Source organism: Ornithodoros turicata, chromosome 5 (genome assembly GCF_037126465.1).
Source record: "Ornithodoros turicata isolate Travis chromosome 5, ASM3712646v1, whole genome shotgun sequence".
Taxonomy (NCBI): Eukaryota; Metazoa; Arthropoda; class Arachnida; order Ixodida; family Argasidae; genus Ornithodoros; species Ornithodoros turicata.
Genome location: NC_088205.1, coordinates 57,984,728 through 58,009,129, shown reverse-complemented (window position 1 = coordinate 58,009,129; position 24,402 = coordinate 57,984,728). Strand labels below are relative to the sequence as shown.

Here is a 24,402-nt window from a genome sequence, read left to right as displayed (position 1 = left end):
GTAATGATCGCATGAGTCCTGCACAGACACGTGTTAAGCCCTCCTGCGCCTTTGAGCTGTGAAAGCCAAAGTTCCACCATTGTACAGTGCTGGACAAAAGTTTACGAAACACGCTCCGGCGCATTCCTTCCTCAGAGTGACACGCTAGCAGCGAATGGGACCATACGGACTTACAGACATGTGCCTAGGTAACCCAGTCACCTGTTTGCAAGTCTGTACAGTACCATTCGCTGCTAGCGTGTCACTCTGAGGAAGGAATGCGCCGGAGCGTGTTTCGTAAACTTTTGTCCAGCACCGTACCATTCCTGTCAGTTCTACAGTGGAGAGGAGAGGCAGAGTTGTTCTGTGGTTCCACTTTCTCATTCTACAAGGAAAGCAGGACGGCCAGCACTGCCCAGTTGTTGTTGTTGCTGCCCGGAGTGGTTGCAATGATTGATGGGCAGACAGCTACCTCGCAAGCGGTGCCTGTTCGTCATTTCATTTGTTGCTTTTATTTCCCCCATGGTGCCATGAAAGAGAGAGTCAAGTGTTGTTACATTTCACTATTGATTCTTGGGAGCCTCCTGACACCGTGAGTGTACGAATTATTACGAAGATGGCACAGCACAAGCAGTGCTAAAGCGCTGACATAGGAACATAAGTTTTAAACACCAAGCATCCATCACAACATTTTTCTATGCCAAGTGATATACACGTTTTGAGATGATTTTTTTTTATGTTTTAGTGCTCATTTAGCATAATCGTTGTGCTGTTGGCAACGTAAGTTCGCATAAATTTTTTATTTTGTGTGATCGGTACATTGAAAATTACGGAATTTTGCGTATATAAAATTTTATCCAGTTTTTTATGACTTTGAGTTAACAGAGGTTTACTGTTTGTCATGTTTTGTATAGCATTCTCTGTAACATCGCATAAATAACAATCCTATTAACTAATAAGTTATCGATGCTCCAGTTCCTTAAAACATCAACCAACAAAGTGTTACAAGGAAATCACTCACTTCAGAGTAGTAGCATTTATGTTCTTGAGTTGGCTAAAGAGGCGCTGTAGACCTCCCTGTTGATATTTATGGGGGTATGCTGTGAAAGCTCCCACTGTGATGACATCGTACACTGACGCTGACAAGAAAACGAAAAATTGTCATATTTACTACCGTTACCACCAACAGCTCTTAAAAGATGCACCAAGTTCCATAATTCCACGCTGAACATGAAATTCACAATGTGAACAGCCCAATAAAATGTAAAGCCTGGTACATCCAAGCAGCATGAAATTTGGGAACATGATACATACTCCTTCGACTTGTAGTGTTTTGCACCCAGAGGCGCTGCAGGTGGAGGTTGACGGGAACAAACTCAAGATTTCTGTTCCCTTTGTGCTTGGAGGGTTTGAACTGTGGACCATGGTACGTGGCCAAAGCATCAAGGGCCTCAGCATAACAGTTGATACGCTGCAGGTGACGTTCCATGGCTCCCAGTTGACGTGCATGCCATTCCTCAGTTAGCTGTAATCATGGACCATGATGTACGCAGAACAGATGGAATGCACGTGTGAAGGCTACATAGCTGTCTGTAGAATTCCAGCATACATGCAAACAATATGACAAAGAGACTGAAACAGTGCTAAAAATAATATTGGGAATCTCTCTGATTGCCTGCCAGATGCTGTATTAGCACTCGACCATTATGTCATGGCAGTTCTTTTAAAGGAGCATGGAAATCATTTGGAACATATATATTTTGCACCGCTTGATATGAACATACCACCACTGCAACAAACAACCACTGCACATGAAAGGAATCATTCAAAAGCAAGTCTTACCTCTCCCAGCAATGTGACTGTTTCCATCAACTGTTTTTCCTCATTAATCCACAAGTTACTGTAAACAGAGGTTGTGCCACAATCACTCACATGCCATTTAATGCAAATTAATGGGTACCACACTCTTAAGACACTGTAAAGGTGAAAGCAAAAGAAAGCGGGTTAACAGCAAAACACTTCATGAAAAAAAAAAGAAAAGAAAAGTGTGCTCATATAAAAGTCAATCCCATTTAAATCTTAAATGGCATTCATATACCTTGTAGTCAAACACGGATGAGATGAAATCTGTCCAGAAGCATGCTCTTTGTTTCATTTACAACCAATATAGTCCTTGAACGTCGGTCGTGCAATTGTATTTATTTATTTATTTAAGTATGTTAAAGACCCCCAGGGGGTATTACATAACGGAGTGGAGAGAAGCACATAAGAAAAGTACAATAGAAACGCGTAACACAAGTATTACAAAAAGTGAAAAATGAAATATCAAGGTGATAAGGAAAGAAGACCATGTGTACCATGGGAAGAGCATGATGAACCTGAAGCCCTGGATTGGAGGAGGGCAGCCTTAAAATCAGCAGGGTCGTGTGTACAAGCAACATGTTCAGGCAAGAGATTCCAGTCACTAATTGTTTTAGGAAAGAATGATTTTAGAAAGGAAGCGGTGTTACAATGGGGTAGCTTAATCTTATGGATGTGGTCCAGACGAGATGAAATGTAGTTAGCAGGGACTAGGAGACGATCGCGAGCGTTTGTGTTGTGATAAATTTTATGGAAGAGGCACAGCCTGGCTATTAACCGTTTTGACGAGAGAAGATCAACGTCAAGGCTATTCTTTATACATGAAACACTTGCATCTCTAGAATAGTTGGATGTAATGAAGCGCATCGCCCTGTTTTGAACTGACTCTAATGCTTGAATTAAGTACTCCTGATGGGGATCCCATATGGCCGATGAGTGTTCAAGTTTGGGCAGCACGAATGTACGGTATGAAAGCAGTTTTACATGAGGTGGCGCAAGCACAAGGTACCTATGAAGATGCCCAACGCATACTCGAATCCAAATGCAGCCCCAGATACTTATATGTTGAAACGCATGAGAGCTGAGTGTTGTTAAGTGAGTAGGATGGGTTCGGACTAGTTTGAGAACGTGCAAAAGTCATAATTTTGCATTTTGAAACATTTAGTGACATGAGCCATGTCTTGCACCACTGAGAAATTGTAAAAAGATCATTTTGAATGAGTTCGGTATCAGCACTAGACTCTACCTGACGATAAATGACACAGTCGTCAGCAAATAGACGGACGGAACAAGAAAGGGATTGGGGTAGATCATTAATGTATATGAGGAAAAGAAGTGGTCCTAGGACGGATCCTTGAGGTATGCCTGATGAGACAGGGAGAAACTCTGACAAGGTATCGTTAGCAAAAACCGCCTGTCTTCTGCGTGATAAAAATGCACTGATAAAGTTGAGGGCCGCGGGGTCGATGTTTAGTGACGCAAGTTTGTATAGAAGTCGAGAGTGGGGAACGGTGTCAAAGGCTTTTGCAAAATAAAAAAAAAAAAACGCGTCTGTACGACCCCTGCTGTCAAGTGACATTTGAATGTCATAGACGAACTCGACCAGCTGGGGTTCACAAGAGAACCCCTTTCTGAAACCATGCTGGTATTTCGAAAAGAAGTATTCTTTGAGTAATCTGGAACCCTTGTCTGCACGGCAAAAAATCCACTGTCTTCAACTTCTCATTAACAACTGCTTATCATTACCGCCAGATCTCTATGTAACCTTTAGGCAAAGATGAACTACAAGACACAACCATGAAATCCCTTATGGATTTTTGCGCTACATGCAACTGCTTATTTTATTCACCCTTCCCATGGACAGTATGTAAATGGAATGGCCTCAATGAGGATACCATATCATGTCATGCAGTGTCCACGTTCTTAGATAGTGCCAAGGCAATGTATTGTTTTTGATAGTTTCTTATGATGCCCTCCCTACTTGGACTGCCAAAGCATTTTCCAGAAAGAAAGAAAGAAAAAAGAAAGAATAAATAGATAAATAAAGAAGTAAATAAATACTTTTGCACTTATATTCATATATATAACACCCACACAACACATAAACACATAACGCACCTCATACCTCCTATTTCTAAGCAAGAAATGTATTGATTTTCAAAGGACTATTTCAGGAAATCCCAGAGTTCTTTGCGCACACAATGGATACTGGGCGATTATTGTCATGGGGGAAAGGAGAGTAGTCCGTCACATTTCGTTGTCGCTGACCCTGACACGTCGTGGACCATGGGCAGAGAGAGGAGGAATTGAAACTGTTTGGAGGCCTTTTCCTTCTTTCTGATACACAAGTTCCCACAGTTCACAGCGGCGCTGAGCACTGTGGGATTTCCTGAAGTTGTCTACTGAGGTAATAAGAAAAATTTCAGGACGTTTGGAAAGCATGAAAACTGTATGAATTATCGGGGCCCTCGAAACTCGAGGGATGATTTTCAAAGACTCGTGGGAGCTAGAAGTTGGGAAGCGGAAATTCAAATAACTTAGGCTAATTCTCATTGAGAAACAGAAAAATGCAGTGATCCATTGACAGTGCTGAAGTCTGATATTTGGAAAATAATTCTTTATTTTTTAATTTTTTTTATGTGCAATGTGGGAAATACGAATTCAGTAAACTTCCGTTAATTCGACCCTGACGGGAACGCGAGATTTGATCAAATTATCCGAAGGTAGAATTAAGGAATAGGCGGAAAAGTTGTAGAGGTCAATGCCACCTTTATGCATTCCTCTGCATTCCGCTCGCTCTTGAAAAGTGCATCTGAAAACATTGCATATAGAGCTCGTGCGCGCGTTACAACATCGTTGTCGGACGTGTCCTGTCCGCGCAAGATGGCGGAAGCTAAACTGAAGACGATTTCGCGGAGAGCTCGCAGGGTGCGTGCGTGCATGCACACAACATCCGTTATCGGAACAGATCGGTACTGTTCAGTCGCCATCTGCCAATCTGCCACCTGAGCTTTAGGGCGAACTCTCTGTTGCTATGTGCGGCGCGGTGCGGTGCAGTGCAGGTGACTGGTTCGCGGACGCATTGATCGAATTATACGATGTGCACTGATTTCACGTTCGAAATAACACAGTTTTTTATTAACAGAAACATATGGGCATTTGACGGGACTTTCGAATTCATTCGAATTATGCGGAAAAACGAATTATCGGAAGTCGTATTAACGGAAGTCTACCGTCCTACATAACTCAGGTTCAACATTGAATGCCTGATTATGCTAATCCCATCAGCACCACAACATAAGAGAAGGAGAAGACTTACAGAAGTAGCTGTGGAAAGGAGAAGGAAAGGCGTGTTTCTGCCATAATTTCGTGAACTCTCAGTTCTGCACCCAAGCCCGTGTGGAACCGATATGTCTGAGAGGAGAGATTTTCAAAGGCTACTCGCAACTGTGCATGAAGAGGAGTTGTTGCACGGCATGGTGCGGAGGCAGACAGAGGCACAGGTAATGAGTAACTGCGCTGTCGCTCGCCCTGTAAATAAACCACTCAGCAATGTACAGCAAGATAGAATATGCTATGGCCTCAGCAGAATTATACCTTCCACTTTTACATCATGTCATTCACATCTCTCAATTCAGGAAACATGTAACAAACATGCTAAACGACTTCAAAAAATAAGAAACTGTAAGAAGTGTTTTGTTTTGTGCACGTTCCGTTCCACCATTCAACAGATACCAACAGTGCATTCACAGTGATACAGTATCCCATGTCATATAGGGTCCCATTTGAGATAGGATTATGTACAATATGGGATCCTCTTTGTATTAAGGATCCCATACACACAAGATCCTGTTCCATAATCCTATATGAAGTCATACGAGAATTTTCTATACTCATGCACTGCCCGGAGTGTAAGAAAAGAGAAGACCATGACGACTTGCTCGTCACAGGTGCACTTTTTTGATCGACAGTTGTTTAGTCATCCGCACAGTTGTTCTAGTCATCCACCATTAAATGTTACCCTAACGCTTGGTTCCTGCTCCTTTCCCAACAGTAACTACTCTTGCAGGGGAATGCAACAATCCTGCATTGCATTATTCGCGGGTTCGCAGTAGCTTTCCTTATGTGGGATAGTGAAAATGCTATATGCAGTCGAACACAGTATTTTTTTAAATGTTTCTGTGGCATGTACAATCATTAATGCATGCGTACAGCTGAAAAATTGTATGTGCCTCTATCATTCTATACAAAGCAAAACAAAACAATGTTACTGCAGGCAGAATATAAAGGGAACCATACCATTGGCCATGTGTGCTCCTGTATCTGATACCTGGTGGCATCCACATCACAAATTTCAGGCTGCAGTTCTCGAGCAGCGACAGTGACAAATCCAACACCTTCACAGGACGGAGACCTGCACATAACTTACCCATTAAAAATACCTGTCATGAAGGCAGCATCATTTGGAACAAGCAATGGAACATAAGCTGTGTAATTCACACCTCCGAGTACAGGCACAATCCTGAAATAATTTTATATTTGAACAAGTTGAGTTCCCACTTAGCTGTTGCAGCTAATTGCAACAGCTGTGAACAAACTGTAGCAGTGTCAAATAGTCTTGTGGGAATGGCAACCTTCTCCTTATCCTTTCATAGTTGATACCTATCTATACACATTACTGAGATTATGATAATGTGGTTTTATGTGCTGTATGTGCATATTGCAGTAAAGAGGGCTCCTTGAAGTCATTATTTCAATCAATATTCGAAGTCAAATATTTGCAATATTTGTATTTGATTCGTATTCAACACATTTACTATTCGCACAGCCCTATATGGAGTTCATTTATAAACATGGGCTCGAATTTCATTGAAATATTTTGCATAGTGACTGCGTGCATCATAAAAAATCATGACACAGAATTCGTTTAGCTTTGATTTCAGCCAAGATTGTTGCCCTAAATGAGCATGGAAGGGCTACAAAATAAATAAGTAAATGTCAAGAGGAGTAGAAATTAAAAGCACACAGGCTAAGAAATACTTACAATAATGTAAGTCGGAGGAAATTGCTTTTCGTCTGCAACAAGGAACCCAGTGTGAACGTAGCTTCTCCCAGCATAGTTCTCTGTAGGTAAAAAGGCACATTTGGAATTGATTTTTAAAAAAATATGCAGACACTACACTGAAAAAAGAAAAAAAAAGAAAAAAAGACAAGAGTATCTTACACTCTCAAGAGCAACCTTCACCAAATGTTCTGAATATTCTAAAGATTCCATCACTCTGAATCAAATGTTTGTGTCCTGGGCAAATCTTAGTGATTTCCACCTGGGAGCATGATAATTTTTAGCTTCCATGTGGTTCCAGCCCACGACCAACTACACAACCTTCTGCATTTCAAGTGCTTCGGCTCCTTGTCTTGTTCTGTCTATAGCATATATTTACGTGCATAATTAATCAATTTTCGCTCCCAAAAATGTAGCATAACAGGGCTTATAAGACTTAAGCTTAAGACACAGGCTAGTTCTCCAGTGGGTTCCAGCCCATTGTGGTGTCATGGAGAATGAACAGGCTGACAGCGCCACAGAAGCAGCTCTCTCATCTAGGCGACGAACGAGTATTGCACTGCTGAGAGGAGACTGTCATTCCATTCTCCGACGTCTAGTGGCACCACTAGCTTTCCGCTAATTGACAACTGACATTCTCCTCCATCTATGCTTGCAAGAGTTGATCTGAGCGCTTGCTTCCAGATACCACGAAACACCTCTCGTCAGGATGCTGCATTAATTCATCGGATGCGACAACTCAATGTGCCTTCTACAGCTCAGCGAAAAGTTGACTCACCTAGATACCATCATTGCAGTGATTTGTAAGATCTAGAGCATATCTTTCTTCGTTGCGTGCCCTACCAACCTTTCCTATCCACACTTTCAGTGCCTCTAAACCAGCTGTACTCTTGCCCTCTCACTGTATCAAAATTGCTTGGTCAATGGCCAAATCCAGCCCACCAACGCGCTGCCCTAAGAGCACTTCTAAAGTTTTTGGACACCGTAGGGCTTCGGTCCTCACTATGAGGCAATTTGGTATTCGATTTCACCACATTTCCACCAGCAATGGTTTAGGGTATTGCCCCTGGTGATGACCCTTCCGACTCGGCATCATTTAAACAGAGCTGTTGTTGTTGTTGTTGTTATGTTCCGAACATCATTTAGCCTGACACGTAAAAAATTTCACGCGAATATTGATAAAAATAAAGGAGGAAGTAAGTAATGAAGAGACTCACCGTAGCCGTCACTTGCTCACGGACATCGTAGACACAGAGCTTTATGCGTACTTTCGGGCTCACCTGGTGCTTGAGGAACCCAACAGTTGTCAAGAAACACGGATTGCTACACCGCTGGAAATGACAGAGGAACAATACTTTTGCCAACATCTGCTGTATCAGAATATGCTAGGACACAAAGATTGTGCAACAAGAATATAAAGACACACTTGGTCTACCACGTATTATGCAGTGTTTGTTTTTTCATGCAGCACTTGATACATCTAGTATTAAGCCTTCAATTCCAAAGAACAGTTTTCTTTTCTTTTTTCATCAGTGACAGTCAGTAGAAACACACAGTACAACTCGTAGTACCACTGATGTGATAAGGCGATGAAGCAACATACAACACCTGCTACAACAATGTCATAAGAGAAGAAAAGATGTTGAAGAGGTTCACGACTCAGCAATCTCACTGTCTACATGGTATTGCTGTACCTCCACAAGTGTGAACATTTTATACGCATCTCACTGTTTTTTATTACGTGTTGGTGCTGCAAAGCAACTGTGGCTATGAGGGTCGTACAGATGTGGACAGATGGGGAGAAGACAGGGAGGAGGGGGAGACAGGATGGGGGGGTTTAGTATGCCTCCTGGGCCAACTTCAGGGAGAACTGTGCCAACATTCATCTGGAAAGTCTTCCGGAAAATGCAGAGAAAACCTCAGACCACACAGCCGGTGGCAGGATTCCCGAAGGTGCTCCGCTTCACTTTCCATAACCTTGTTCATCCTTACACCTCTCCGAATGGACTTTGTGTCCACTGACACACAATAACAGAGAAATTCCTTTTGGATACCGGTTCTTTCGAACGAGGAGATTGACCATCCAAAGTTAAACCAAATACCATAGTATTGACAAGAACAGTACTTGTGCCGACATACTTGTGGCTAAATTAGAGGAAGCAAGCAACAAGAGCAGCAGCAGTGTGACCTCCTCACCTGTACGACTTCAGTCTGCGCAAACTTGCTCCAGAGGGCCTGCAATGCCCGACCAACCATCACTACGATCACTGGGTTGGGAGGTTGACCATCGGCATCACAACGCAGGTTGTCACATGCTAAAATATGTGAACAGAGTTTTAGAAGCATTCAGAAAATCAGTGGTACAGTACAATCCTGTCAATCTGAAATCTTTTAACTCAAATTTCTGGATAATTCAAACTGAGGCTCAGGTCCAGTCAAAGTAATGTGTATTCAATGGCAAAAAGCGCCTAGTTATTCGAAGACATGAACGTGCGTAACAATTTATTCTACAGAGATTTCCCAGCTGTGCCTGACTACGCAACAGCCCTGAAGCGCCAGGCCATATGCTGCTGGCATGTCAGGAATATGTTTAGTTATTAAACATTAAGTTTACTTATTCCTTACAAGGTAATACTTGTGCCAGATGAAAGAGACGTGATGAATGAATTTTTGTTTCGTCCACAAGCACAGCTGGCACAGAATGATGCCTCTTACTTCTGGTCAGCTAAGCAAGTAAGCCTCGTTTTTTTAAAGGTATCGAGGCCCTTCCTGTTGAGTATACGACCAACAAAAGGCATGCATGGTGGCTGATACTTGCTCAAATTTGCTATTTCAGAAAAGATTGGCGCTGCCGTGCGGCCAACCCACAAAATAAAATGGTTGGCATGAGTGTTGTGCATGAGCATGTTCGCTTCGTATCCACAATGGACATGGAAGGCCATTTTGATTCTAACATCAAGACCGCGGAGCCCCAAGAAGCAACATCGTCCACTTAGGACACTCATTCTTTCATCACAAGCTCGAGAAAGATTATAAGCAGTTTTCTGTGCAGCGAGCAAATATATGACTTCTTGCATGCGCTGTATCAGTCAATTTCACGCCAAGCAAAGGTGCAATTTCCACTGACGACAGAGGAATACAGTTACAACATTGATGTCAGTGAGCGGCCAAATGGTAATGTGCCACTTTTTATACCTGCCACTGATGAGGAATTGCATAAACTGTATGTTGCCATTCAGATGTGAAGCAGTGACATACACAGTGTATGATGATTTTTAGTGCTGCTAGGATATACAATTAACTACCGGTATACGGTTTACCAACGCTAGAGGCAAGAAATGTTTGACCTCGTCCAGTTTTACGTGATTGCAGTTGTGCCCGGCGGTCTAAGATGACAGAAAAAAGGCATTGCGGCAGCAGGTAAACAAAAGTGCGCACGTTCCGTGTCAGTAGACGAGAAAAGGCTTGATCTCTACATTGCCTTGAGTTTGAGGGGAAACACAGGACGAGAAGAACAAACAGCAGACTCACAAACCAGCAATGAAGCCTTAATACACAGTATGCAAGGAAGACAGGGCAAAAAGAAAGTGTACACTTCGGTGTTGTGGCGTAAGTGAATATAATGCGTTTAACACCTGACAATGCCTGAACGATAGGCTTTAGGAACACGCTAATAATGTTAAAAAGCAAACCAAGTACTCCAGAACTTTTTAAACATCTGGAGGCCTGTTCAGGTAGTTCGGCAGACCTTCCCGGACCCAAGTGTATAATCTCCTGCAAAGGCACACTGTCCCGCACCCTACTAGGATCCTCCCTAATAGCAACCACAAAAGGATGTGTGAACCAGCCCAGCATTGTTCTCCCAGAAGGTTTGGTCACTCTCCTTAGCCCCGTTACCCGTGGATAACTTATCTAATCATGGCTAAATCCACAGCAAAGACTGAAACACATTTTGTTCAATTACTTTGTAAGCTCTTCTGAGTTTTATTTGTATTTTTATTTATATTATTTACTGTTATTGTTGTGAATGCTTTTTAAGGTAATTATTCTCTTTTTTTGCAAGTTTTGTTGCTTTGGAATATCTTTCCATTCTTTGGAACAACGCACGCTCCCTCGTGCAGTTTTCGACGTTACCATAGACCATTAAGAGGCTCGTGTTATGTGCATCCCATTCACTTAAGCCGAGACACTGAAGTGTACATTTTTTTTTATCCTATGTCCCTTGCACATTGTATATTAAAGCTTCATTGCTGGTTCGTGAGTCTGTCGTGTGTTCTTCTCGTCCTGTGTTTCCCCTCAAACTCAAGGCAATGTTAACATCAAGTCAACACCAGCTTCTGCCTGCCTAGGTTGCCTGCTCCTGTTACATTCAGAGAAAAGGCTATTTTGCCTGTTTTATTGTGGTATCGTCTGAGGTGTCGTAATATGCATGTGCCGTCAAGAAATAACAGTGAAAAAGTCTGTATTGCCTTTGTGTTGCTAAACTAATGCAGGTGAGTAATGTACCACAAAAAATGAACAAAATCTGTTGAAAAAGTTGTTTCACGCGTGACAATTGTGTACCAGATTGCGGATAAAAAATGTGTAACACAGATTTTAGGCCAAGTCGAGGACAAGTGTCGTGGGTCTAGACTGAAACCCGATCTGTGCCCAAAGGCAAAACAACCGTCAGGCCAGAATCCAGCCTGCAGGCTCTGGATTTCTGCTGTAGGGCACATTCTCAGATTTGAAAAAATCAGTGCCTAACCCTGATTGATTCGGGCTCGGTTTTCAGGCCAGTTCTGTCAGTTGCAGCACCCTACTTTGAATGCTAGCTTCTGCTTCAGGTGTCAACCAATTTGCTTCTGCAAATACCCGCTACAAGCCACCACCCTCTCGCGCATGCATCGTCGTCATCTTCTAAAATGGCCCATTGGGTTGGGCCAGGGGCGAATCCAGACCCTCGGTTTGGGGGGGGGCAGTTTCTTTGTCGGAGCGCGTAGTGGGGGAGGGGGAAATTAAATGTATAAACTGACGTTTGGGGGGGGGGGACGATCCTATGTCAGTGGTGATGACAGAGGGCACCCCGAAGCATGATATCCACAAACTGATGAGCGCTTGGGCGATGGTGGGGTTGGTAGCGTTGGTGATGGGGACGGCTTCCGGCCAGCGCGTGTATCGGTCGACGATGGTGAGAATGTACCGGAAACCGCTGGCCAATGGTAGGGGGCCAACAAGGTCTAATATGTGGTCGAAGCGGCTCGACGCGAGTGGAAAAGCATGAGGAGCCAGGCAAGTGTGACGATGGACCTTGTTCCGCTGGCAGGACAGGCAGGTCTGGACCCAGCGTTTGATGTCCCTCTTCATGTGGGGCCAGACATAACGCTGGGTAATTAGCCGCTGAGTAGCAAGGATGCCTGGATGGCAAAGGCGGTGGAACGAGGCGAAGACGGCATGCCGGAGGGGAACAGGGACAAAAGGACGAGGGCGGTCCTGGAACGTGTCGCAGGCGACAGCCGTCGTGGTACCAGGGAGGTGGACATCCTCAATCTTCAAGGATGTTGAGGTTGAAGCACGAAAGGCGGCGAGTTCAGGGTCAACAAGCTGTGCCTGAGCCAGGGTATCGAGCGAGAGTGGTTCATGGGTGGAAGTGCACTCGGCTTGCGTGAACGAGCTCAGGCGACTGAGGGCGCCAGCAACAGTGTTTGCGGCGCCGCTGATATGCTGGATGTCGGTGGTAAACTCTGATACGAAAGAGAGATGCCGGACTTCACAGGGGGTGTACCCAGAACGAGAGGACGACAAGGCGTACGTCAGGGGCTTATGATCCGTGAAGACTGTAAGTGGGCGGCCTTCAAGAAAATGGCGAAAATGTTTGATTGCGAGGTAGATGGCACCATGGTTGTAACCTGAGATGTTAACAAAAGGCAGAAGCAAGAATAAATTTCCAAAAAGGGCTTTATGAGCTCGCTTATTTGGATAGAAATAAGCCCATGTCATATACTGAAGCGGGTAGTTAGTATGGCATAGTATTGCATTTACAGTGTGTGTCAACAATAAACTTTTCAGTTGAGACTATGCGGTCCTGTCGACTGTTCCTTCTTCCTTCTGTGTGTCACTTGCTGCGTTTATGTTTGTTACCGCATCATGATGCGTGACAGAGCTGAGTCTACCACTTGTCTTTAAATCGTTAGTGATGCTCTGCTCTGCTGTTCGAAAAGGAGCAACGGAAATCCGCCACCGTTCTCCCCCTCTGGAGAACGTGTTTATTTCAATCTCCTTTTTTTCCTTCCCCTGTTCCCTTACCCTTCAACCTCTACATGACATCAATTTTGTGGGTGGGGGGTGGGGGGGTTGTACCCCAAATCCTACCCTCTGGCTATGCTACTTGTTAACAGCTGTGGTCTCAAATGTACACGATCTTGCACCACTTTGTCGACTAATTTGCTAGCAACTCTTGGCTAGCACTATGTTTGAAACAAATAAACAAATAATTTTTTTAATAAACAATTTCCTACTCTGATTGTACTACAACTGCTATTACTAGGTACGAGTAGGATCTGAGGTTTTCGGGAAACATATTTTGACAAATTGGGGGGGTCAAAATCAGGTGGAAAACATCAGCATTTAATTCGGGTGAATTTGGGTGTAAAATTTCTGTTATTATATGATACAGGTAAAAATCGGGTTTATCAGGCTTGTTATACATATCACAAATGTAAAAAGAAAACAGCTTTTAAACTAAGCAATAACGATGCCTGTGACAAAATGAGGAAGTGTTAAGGGGTCTATGGCAATTCAAACCAGCAATGAGTGGAATAGGAATTCAAATCTGCATGGTGAAGCAAACCTGCACATTGATTAAAGTACTACTTCACGTAACACGACGCTGTTACAAGTCTTTATGTGAGAAGCAGTTTTTTCGTTCCCACGTCGGAATTTTGTTACGTTCGGCGATTCATCCGCAATTCAGCTTACTTTGGCTCCTGACTCCTTTCTTTTCAGAACTATCCAAGTTGCTACTAAGTTGCTTTGCACTAGGCGTTGTTTCGGCCATGGGGTGATATAGCCATCCCGAACGGGTGCGACACACGCTGGAACTGCCGGAAGCCGCACACGCCTCAGAAGCCCGCGCAGAGACGCTGGAATCTGTCAACTACTGATAGTACTTGCGCGTGAACACTTGTGGTCGATGAAAGTGTCCACAATGGCACGTGTCACTCGCACCGTCTGCGTCCCATGCGTTTAGGGTGGTCGTCCACGGGTGTTTCTTCGCCGTACGTACAAGGCCACAGCATACACGTGACGTTTTGACGCTAGGGAAAGTGTGTCCCATGTGTTTTTCCCTCACGGCTGCGGTGTCACCTCCTTCCACTGGTGATCCCTCTCCGTCTTCCACTACCGCAGTCATGCACCGTGCTTCCGCATCGCGTGACAAAAAGGCCCGGGCTCGGGTAGAAATAGAGTTTTACCCGAACCACTAAATGTGCAATTCGGGGGTAAATTTGGGGAAGAATCGGATAGAACCCGAAAACTACCTCAGACCCTAGTTATGAGGGCAGTTGGTTTGCTCACCAAGGCTGAGTTCCAGCAGAGGTTCAAATCGTGTGGGGTCTTTCTTCAGAGCACATGCTTCAGCATCATTGACGCGGGGAGTTGCACAACGGCGTCTTGCCAACCCTGGGTCGGATTCTCTCTGGTGCGCGCTCAGACGTGTTCGCAGAAGCTGCACCTGACTACGTACAGAGCTGAAGCTGGCATCGCGCAGTGCAACTACCCAGGATTCCCGCTCCTGAGCACAATAGCACGCTGCTTGCAGTACCCACTCTTCACTGTCGTGGAACACTACAGGCGGGAGTAAAACGGGAACATGCTATTTAGTGTAATGAAACAGTGGCTCTGTCAAATTTGCAATAAACCTGTTCCTGAGAAAGTAATTTGTGTCTACATCTGCAGCTTGAACTACTGAAGAGCCCACACGCATAATACTAGTAGAAATAGTTAATCATTGCTGTGGCTACCACTATTTTTGTCATCCTCAGCAACAACTGTGTGCAGCACACAAGAGGCACATCACATAAACAATATGATGATCACGAATGCATGTTCATGAACCACAAAACCCAATCATGAACATAATGCAACAACACTGTACAATATGTCATCTTGCAGTTCTTGTACAGCTTGCGACATACTTGTCTGGAACCGACAGCATGCGGTTTATCCAGCCTGGAATCTCGAGGCATTGCAAGATTGCTTGTTTTGACTACTAAACACGTACTGGGCAGCATGCCATACGCGTCTATTAGTCGAAAGAAACATTCTTGCAACACCTGTAGATTCCAGACAGGATAAACCGCAAGCTGTCGGTTCCAGACAAGCATGTCGAAAGCTGTACATTGCTTGGGACACAAGAAGACCTAGAGAGCACTTTTGAAAAATAAACTTTGCTTTCATTATGCTGTCATTTCTTGAATGGCTTTGCCACATGTTCATACAGGTAGTGTCTCATAAGCAAGCGGATGCACTGCATGCACATTAACAATAGCCTCTACACTGGGACCTACGAAGTGAATGCAACTGTGTTAGTGTATACATTAACATTACTTTGCAGGTTTCTGTGTTGCTGATTCAAATGCATTTCAATCTTTCAATGTCACCACAATGAAAGAAGTTGCCAGTTGATTTCAGGTTGTCCAACGCTCACTTTTATAACGAAGCTGTGCTAGGACTAACCTCTTTCATTGTAGCAAAGTACAATTAGCTTTAGTTTCATGTGGTATCTCACAGGAATGTGTGTCAATATGAACGAGCTGTGACTGTATGTCTCCCATACAAGTATTACACTCACCAAAAGAGAAGGGACAGAGATTCCCTTGGTCCGGTCCACTCTTCACGGTGCAGTGCTCCAAGACAATCAGCCCAAAGGGATCTGAGCACTAAAAGCAGAAGAAAAGCAAATACATAGCTAAAACAATCATGCATATTACCGGTACTTCGGTCGTCTGAACAAAATTCACAGCTAGGAAGTTTATAGCAACAGGTATCTATGCGAGAACATGTCTACATGTCCGTCTGTTTGCCAAACACTAGTAATGGTGTCCAGAGGCAGTGAACACAACATTTACACAAATGCAAGAGCACCAGAATTAACGTACCTGGTCTTTTCCTTTGAAATAGAAAAATAGATTTCCTCTGAGCCTGCACCAGCGTTCCGTGTACACTACAGAAAAGGGTTTAGAAAACCACATGTGTAAGTAATAAATTAAATGAATTGTTTCAATACAATTGTTGTGAAAGTAGCACAAAACTGCATGTTCCCACTCCAGCATCCACCTAACTAAAATGGAAATGCCATATGCCTCAAAGAAACATTGTCAGTGAGATTGTAGAAATGTCTACAATTTTTCCACTTTTACAATTTTAACTAGCATTTTACTAACATTAGTGAACGTTCATGGCAGTTCTGGTCACTCGATTTTTGCATGTAAATAAAAATAAATGCCTCGAAACCAGCCATATGAGATGCCAATTTCTTTTGTGATTGTTAATTGGATACATGATATTTTCCATTAGAACATTCCCTCCAATAAAATACTGTTAGTACAAAACAAATTATGGAGAGCAACTTAACCCGGAGGTGAGGGTTACAGTTGCGTGCAATACATTTGTAATGAAGTAAAATATAACAGTAAATATAGAGAGAGTAACAAGACTTTGTCTGACATGTTTCTCACTGAATATGTCCCAACTACTTCAAGCTAATCAGTACTTCTAAGCAGTAACTTCAAAACACCTGCAAATTCTTTAAAATTGTCTGCCACCCAAATATACAATGTGGCAATAAAGACTGGTTGATATTTGCACAGCTACTAAGCTGATTTTAATAAGTTTTGAAATTTAAGAGAGATAAATGCTGAAACTCTACACCTGCCTAGTAGGCACTGAAACCATAGGTCGGCAAATTCATTCATGATGGCCTTCACCAACTTCATTCACCATCACCTCATAGAAAATGATGTGATGTTGAATGAAGGGAATGATGTGAAGTGAAGTTGAAGTTGAATGAAGGGCTATGATGGGATTTGAAGTTGAAGTCAGCGTGATGGGTTTTGAAGTTGAAGTCCACGTGAGAAGGCATGGAGCCGTTTGAGTTACAAGCCACCCCCACCATGCGGCAGCCAAGTAGCTCAAGACTTGGCTTTTGTTAAGGACACTCTGCAAATACAGCCATCAAGACAACCGAGAGGTCCAGGAGCCACTGCATATGCTTGGCCTCTACAACCATCAACCCTCCAATGGCCACCCCCGTTGACTCTGAGCCAAGGAACACCCAGCCATCCACAGCATGGGACAGCAACGCTAGAAACCATGCAAGCCATCAACGGCAGTTCCACAGAGAGGACTTTAGCAATGCCCAAGCTGCAGCTAGAGCACGGAATCAGCCGCAAGTTTGCCATCGCTGTGGAGGAAAGCGCCACATGGCGAGGCACTGTGCTACAAGACCGTCCAGAAAACAGCCCCACCGCTATGCATGCAACGGTGTTGGACACCTACAGGCCAACTGTCCAGGAAACGCCCGTGTGTAGGCGCTGACCCGGCCAGCACCTACGACGCATTGCTGCAGGTAGCAGCCACAGCCGGCCGCAGGGAGCCCTTGCTGGAGGTGACAGTAGGAAACAGCGTCTTCCAAGCACTGCTGGACACTGGATCCAGCGTGAGCCTTTTTCGAGATGCAGCTATGGCAGCGGCCCAGTCAGCAAGGGCAACCCCTCGAGAGGAGTCTCATTTCCTCCGCTTAGCAACTGGATATACCAACACAGCACAGTCAATCAGGTGCAGAATTTGCGGCCGTAAACAGTGCTTTTTTCATATGCCAGGCCTGTGCAGGGAGGTAGTGCTAGGGAGAGACTTCCTTGTGGCAACAGACATTTCGGTTCACATGGGACGCGGTGGGTGGACTCTGGGTACTGATCCACAACAGTTGGTTAACTTCATACATGCTCCCAATAAAGGCCATTCCCAGCCGGCAATTGCTAACGATGTGTATGCCTTAGACACACTTTTTGAAGAGCCAATGCTAGAGCATGCCATAAGTACAGAGCCAATGAAATGTCAAGACCATGTAGACGTACGCATACTGCACCTGCTAGACGAATATAACGACATACTGACGTCAATCCCCAGTTGTACAGACCTCATCGAGCACAAGATTGAGACATCTGACGATATACCAACACGGTGCAAGCTCCGGCCTGTCAATGCCCAAAAAAGAGAGATTATGGATAAGTGCCTACAAGAAATGCTGAATGAGGGTTTGATTGAACCCACAGCAAATCCCTGGGCTAGTGCGCCAGTGTTGGTCCTTAAAAAGTCAGGAGGTCACCGTCTGGCCATCGACTACAGAGCATTAAACTCCAAGACCCGTGTTCCAGTCTACCCGATGCCCAGGACAGACTGACTGCTGGCACAGCTGGGACAGGGGCGAGGAGCATAAGTCCTGCATGGCATTTCTGGAAGCCGTGCTCATATACTCAGTGTCCTTAGAAGACCACATTGTACACGTGCAAGAGGTGTTAGATAGGATACGTGCAGCGGGTCTTACGATCAACCCAGAGGAAATTCAGTTGTGTAGGCAATCACTCAAGTTCCTCGGCCATATCATTTCCCCAGGGGAATGCCGTCCTGACCCCGGGAAAGTTGAAGCAGTACAGTCCTTTCCCTGCCCAGGAAACACTAAGGATCTACAGGCAGATTGATTTTTTTTTTCTTTGTGTGATTGGGATCCAAATAGGACAAGGTCGGGCTGACATTGTTTTTGTGGACGTCTTTTATTTTAAATTTAATACACAGAGGTCACTATAGGTCTCTTATCTATCTGAGGTGCATAGGTCATGCTTTGGGGAATTATCTGTTCCGGATGCGTGTACCATCCATCGGACACAAGTGTTCCATCAGAGCATGCAGACGCTATTTCTTAGATATTCATCACCAATAAAGTACATTTCAGCAGAGACGGGGGAAGGTAATTACCACCGAAAAGTTGCTAGTTACAAGTTACATCATTGAGCTAAATATGTAACAAAGTTACAACCTTCAAGTTCTGAAAATAAAAGTGAGAAATGAAAGTTCTTGCTACCATGCCGAAATTAAGTTGGGGGCGGAGGTCCAAATATACCTTGTCAATTGGGCACAAAGTGAGAATTGGAATTCCAAGTTCTGCGAGTTCCCATTTTCCGCATACATTTCATAGAATCTTGCCCAAAGTGTGGCCTTACCACCTTCCCCGTTAAAAGATGCACTCCACGAACTCCAAACGAACACTCTGCTGCGACGTAACTCAGGAGCACGTCGAAATTGTGGTAGCATACATCCAGTACATCGCGCTGCAAGAAGGCGGAGCAGACAGGCTGCTGGCGCCGTGCACGTGCAAGGTCACTGTCGTCGGATTTTTCAGCAGCAAAATAAAAAGAAAGGAGCCTGCGTTGTGCGTTCTGCCTGCTTGGACGTGAAGCGAAATAGAAATTTCTAACTTTCGTGGTACTTTGGCGAAGTTACCTCAAAGAGTGACTAACACTACAGTCAAGTGATTATGATGAGAGGTTGTTTCAAACATCAAATAAAAACAGGCAAGAGTGGGAATTGTTGTAAATGGTGTGGACACATATTTATTCAAAGATTGTGAGAGAGGAAAAGAAACTGTTTCACGGACTGTAAATTGGTGGTCTTCTGGGCTCCTTGCAGTCTTCACTTCAATTTGCGCCTCACATTCTGTGTGTATTACATGGTTCCAAATGTCTCAGTCGTTAAGAATTCACTTAGTGTTCGTCCGTATATACCGTCCACGGAGGAAAAAGAATACAATGGGTCACACTTTTCCGAGGGCAGATTCTCAGTTTTTGGTGTCAGTGATTTATCCAGACCCTCCTTCATCCCTGTGACACCCCCCACAAAGAAAAAAGGTTTGGCGACACCCACTGCAAAAAAAGGGGGCTTGCTATTTCAGCTGTAATGACGTGTCAGTAATCATACGTGTAACGCTGTTTTCACGTAGCTGTAATAATGACCACGTCCCCTGCTTGTGATTCCGGACAAATCACTGCAGCGGTGTGTTGCATGAAAGGACGAGAGTAAAAACATATGTCCAGCGAAGGCGATCACAGGTCATTGAATTCATTCATGATGGCTATTTCCAGTGTCAGTAAGCATCATGTCACAAGAACTCGTGTAATACTGAGTGAAAGGCCACGATGTATTGCGATGCCGAAGCTAATACCCCGCGTCACGAGTAAGAAATGGCACGGTGGAAAAGCCAGTCGTACGAAGCCACACGAACGTGCAAATGTACTGGCAGACACAGCTGTTGTACGAAGTAACATGAACGTGCCGGCAGGCAAGGACGTCGCCCGAAGCCCTATGAACGCACATTGTGTTTATGCGCTCACTTATCTGTCCACAACGGGCGCAACATTGTGTAACAACCTTACCGCGTAAGCAACATACCTTCCGCCGCCGTTCACATGTGACAGTGGAGGTCAAACGTTGCATCCCTCCCTTTCCTCCTTTCTTGGTGCACTCTGCTTCCAAGCCCAACCGAAAGCAAAGCGACCGCACCCTCCAAACAGCATACCCCTCCTCCGCCTACGCTGTCGCCGCCACTACCTGGAAATTCACGCTAACAGGGGCGAGCAGGACTCTAGCATCGTAATACTGCAGCTGGGCACACCCAATGTAGGCCTTTGTTGGAGTTCAACTTCGAAACCCCATCACAAACTAACTTCAAAACCATGATGGGATCTTAAGTTGAATTCTGATGATGGGTTCTGAAGTCGGTGATGGTTTCTGAAGTTGGAATGATGGGTTACGATGTTATGGAAAGTTGAAGTTGAATGATGTGATGTGATGCGTTCTGAAGTTATGTTAGTTGAAGGTTATGATGTGATGAATTTCGAAGTTGAAGTTGAGTGATGGGCTCGTGATGTTATGGTTTATGACGGTGATGTGATGGCCTTTGCACAAAACTGACCATGATGTGATGTTGAATGAATTCTTAGGAAAATGCCGACCTATGACTGAAACCAGAGATGAGGAAGTTACTCGACAAAAGGAACTCGTTACGAGCTAAGTCACTGTGCAACAAATGTAACAAAGTTACAGGTAATGAAAATGAACTTGAAGTTCCTAAGGTACTTTGGAGAACTAACGAGTTACTTTCAAGTTACTCGTTACCGAAATACACTTTTTAGGTCATAACCTCTCTATAATTAATTCAGATTCTGACCCCACAATGGGTGGTGCAATGCATTTGATAACAGTTTTGATATACGAAAACTATAACAACATTTGAAATGACAAAAGAAGCGTGCTTTTTGTGTACTTCTGAACGGCGCACAAAGTAGGCATTGAAAGTTTAGGTTGACCTCTATGCATATTTCATAGAACCGCACCAAGTTTACAATCAAAGGACTGTGTAGGGGGAGTGGGTACAGGTTCATAATAATGATACTGCAGCAAGAGACGAGGACAGAGGGTTAGACATGAATTAGACACGACTGGAGGTGCCTTGTCTACTTCATGTTTAACCTTCTGTCCTGGTCTCTTGCTGCAGTATCCTTATGAACCAGGTTTTCATCTTGCTACACGATACACTGCTTGTCACTATGATGAACGTCACCTCAGTCTCTCCTAATGTACGGCCAAAACAGAATTTGTAACATCCACCACGCAACAACAACGGAGCGGGGTCAGAAGCGCCGTGCATGTATGACTGGCGCGCACATGCTGTCATCTCATTAGAGAGGTAGGACGCAGCTTGCGATGTTTGTAGACCAGAATCAAACAAGAGGGACTTATCCAAGTTACTTTGAAGAAGTTGGCTAAAAAAGGAATGAGTTCCACAAGAAGTTACAGTTTAAGTTAAAGTTACGAGATAAGTTGAAAGTTACCAAAAAAAAGCAGCTTAGTTACAGTAACGAGTTACCCACAACACTTACTGAAACGTCCAAAACTGGAAGCTTTGCACCAAACAAAAAAATAGGCACTGCAAAAATTGAAGTTTTTATATTGCATGTGCAAGTATTGACACCTGGCAATATACAGTGCATTGTAGAAGACGTGACCCTGAGTTTGGAGTAAAGGTGCAGACGACATACAAAGTGGACAGGACATGGTGGCCATTGCTTTGCATGGGTAATGCAGCACAGTTACTCTGTGGTCACCAGGTAAGTACAGTACAAAGAATGTCATTCAGCCACTTATGTGAAGACAATGCAGCATGTTTATTTACTGCTTCGTTGTTATGTGACAATATGCCACCGAAAGAACAAGCTACATTTATTAACATGCTGGTTCTTACATTGTTACCAGAGAGCTCCTCATGCCTTTGATGAGAGTAATCTCTTCCAACACTGAGAAGTGTCATTTACTGAAATGAATTTGTGTATACAATGCAGCCTAATAACCTCAAACCTTGTCCAATACTGTCAATTTTCTGACTTGAAATTAAGCATAGCAGTACCAGCAAAAACAGAGAGGGTCTCCAAAGAATACGTATATGCCCTGTTCCGCTACAGAAGTGTATTAATCTTGAAGAGCGACTGAGAAACTGTAGCTAAGAAACTAGAAGCTATTAGTGGCTGCAGTTTCTTGAACAGCAGCAGCAAGTTTCTGGTAAATGGGTGGCCGCCCATGACCGTTATGCATAGTAATGCGGCTAACAAAAACGTAACACTTACAATCATTCCTTCTGAAGAGTCCTTCTTGTCGTTCTTTAATGAGCAGAAGACCCTCCCTGTCAAACTTGTACGATGGCTGTGACGCAACGGCTGCGATTTCTTTCGCATTAAATCGCATCTGTGCGCCAGTGTCATGAAGCGTGGTCCACAAACCTGTAACTGTGTTAGCAAAGTGTATAAGGATGCAACGCTCATATAGCACTCGGCTGCCATCGCCCACGCAATACGTTTCAGCAACCCCGTTGACATCTAACCTCACGCCCACGAAACTTTACGCTTGTCACTAAAGCGTCCCACTTAAGGAAGTATTTTACTGTATTGTCTTGATTTTAAGATTTGAAGTAATTATGAGTGGGCTCACCTATAAAACCTGATGATGATCAGGCTCGTAGGAGATATTTTTCATAGACAAAAATTACGCGAGACGTAAAAGATGAAGGAGTCCACAACGTGACGTCGTAGGAGTAGACAGTTTACAGTGGACCTGTAGGAGACTGGTCTTCAGCCCAGTAATGCATACATGGAAGCATATCTTCAGTAAATACAAAGCTGTCGTTCATTCAAGTTGCTCTACGACACACCGGTGGAAGTACAAGATACGGACAGTTTTTAAGTGCTTGCAGACGCATAACTTATTGTGGTGTTGTGTATCAGATGAAGCATTCGTTTCCGATTGGCTTGTGGCAGGAAGAAATTCACTTTGCAACACAAATGGCAAACAAATTGATGCTTAATCCGGCAGCAACGAAACTACCCAAAGTAAAATACAAAACTCACAAAGCCGCAAGGCCGCAAAAGATTCGAGCCTAGCCATAGCCATAGCCTAGGCCTAGCCTCCTCGTTCCCAGATTTCACCCATATTAGCGTGCTTAAATATCACTAAATATCGATAGTAATTTACTTCATTAACTTTTTATTAACGTAAAAAATTCAAATTAGTTTTCAGAATATGTGCTTTTTGTTTTGTATTTCTTTTTGTGGTATGGGAAATTGATAACGCAAAAGCAGTTAGAGAGGGCTGGAGCTCAAACACGTGATTTCCTGAGGTTTTCTCGTTTCGTGTCATTTGTTGTTACTTGTCGAACGTAACAAATATTTCGAAATGGCTGAGAGTGATACAGAACTAAAATCGTTTATCGAGGGCGAAACTCAGAAACAGCGATTGCAGTACATGATACACGAGCTTACGGACCGGTGTTGGGACGTATGTATCGACAAGCCCAGGGCGAAAATGGACTCTTCAACAGAAGGCTGCATTGAAAACTGTGTGAATCGATTTATCGACACCACAAACTTCATCGTCGAGAGCCTGGACAAATCGTCTTCTGCATTGAACTCCGAACTTTCTTGAGCTTAACTTGCTAGCTTGTATGAATTTCATTTCGTAAGCTGCCTTATTTTGGAGGCACAGAGTTACACAGAGCTAACCGTGGGAAAAGTGTAAGAATATGGCCTGGTTGCATTGATGTTGAGTGAAATGGAGACACCGTAGTCGTAGTGACATTATAACCAGAGTACAAGATAATCTGTACGTAGAATACAGGGAAGTGTTTGTGAAAGTTACACAGAAAGGAAAGAGCATGTTACTCTGGCAGCTTTGTAACGGAGTTTACAACATAAAAGTTGCACCATTTTGTTTCTGCCGTATCGCCAACCCTATTTAGGTAATAGAAGGCAAACATCATCATCTCAACTTATAATGTTCAAAATCATGTCTAACAAAAGACCAGTATGTAATAAAAAGATGACTTCAAGGCAGATGCATCGAATGCTAACATATATGAACAT

General features: G+C 43.9%; 1 protein-coding gene across 1 annotated transcript in view; it reads right to left on the bottom strand.

Moving 5' to 3' along the window:
* Positions 1-23,427, bottom strand: part of LOC135394503 (inositol polyphosphate-4-phosphatase type I A-like) — a 59,704-nt gene extending 36,277 nt beyond the window's left edge. Inside the window, exons 1-13 of the mRNA XM_064625273.1 lie at positions 22,976-23,427; positions 22,615-22,773; positions 16,039-16,103; positions 15,732-15,819; positions 14,456-14,725; positions 9,098-9,216; positions 8,119-8,232; positions 6,884-6,963; positions 6,139-6,253; positions 5,159-5,370; positions 1,822-1,879; positions 1,294-1,504; positions 1,001-1,118 (exon numbers count right to left, since the gene is read on the bottom strand). Coding sequence (XP_064481343.1) covers positions 1,001-1,118; positions 1,294-1,504; positions 1,822-1,879; positions 5,159-5,370; positions 6,139-6,253; positions 6,884-6,963; positions 8,119-8,232; positions 9,098-9,216; positions 14,456-14,725; positions 15,732-15,819; positions 16,039-16,103; positions 22,615-22,732 — 1,568 coding nt within the window. The 5' untranslated portion in view covers positions 22,733-22,773; positions 22,976-23,427. The remainder of the gene's footprint in view (positions 1-1,000; positions 1,119-1,293; positions 1,505-1,821; positions 1,880-5,158; positions 5,371-6,138; positions 6,254-6,883; positions 6,964-8,118; positions 8,233-9,097; positions 9,217-14,455; positions 14,726-15,731; positions 15,820-16,038; positions 16,104-22,614; positions 22,774-22,975) is intronic.
* Between the last annotated feature and the right edge of the window lie 975 nt (positions 23,428-24,402).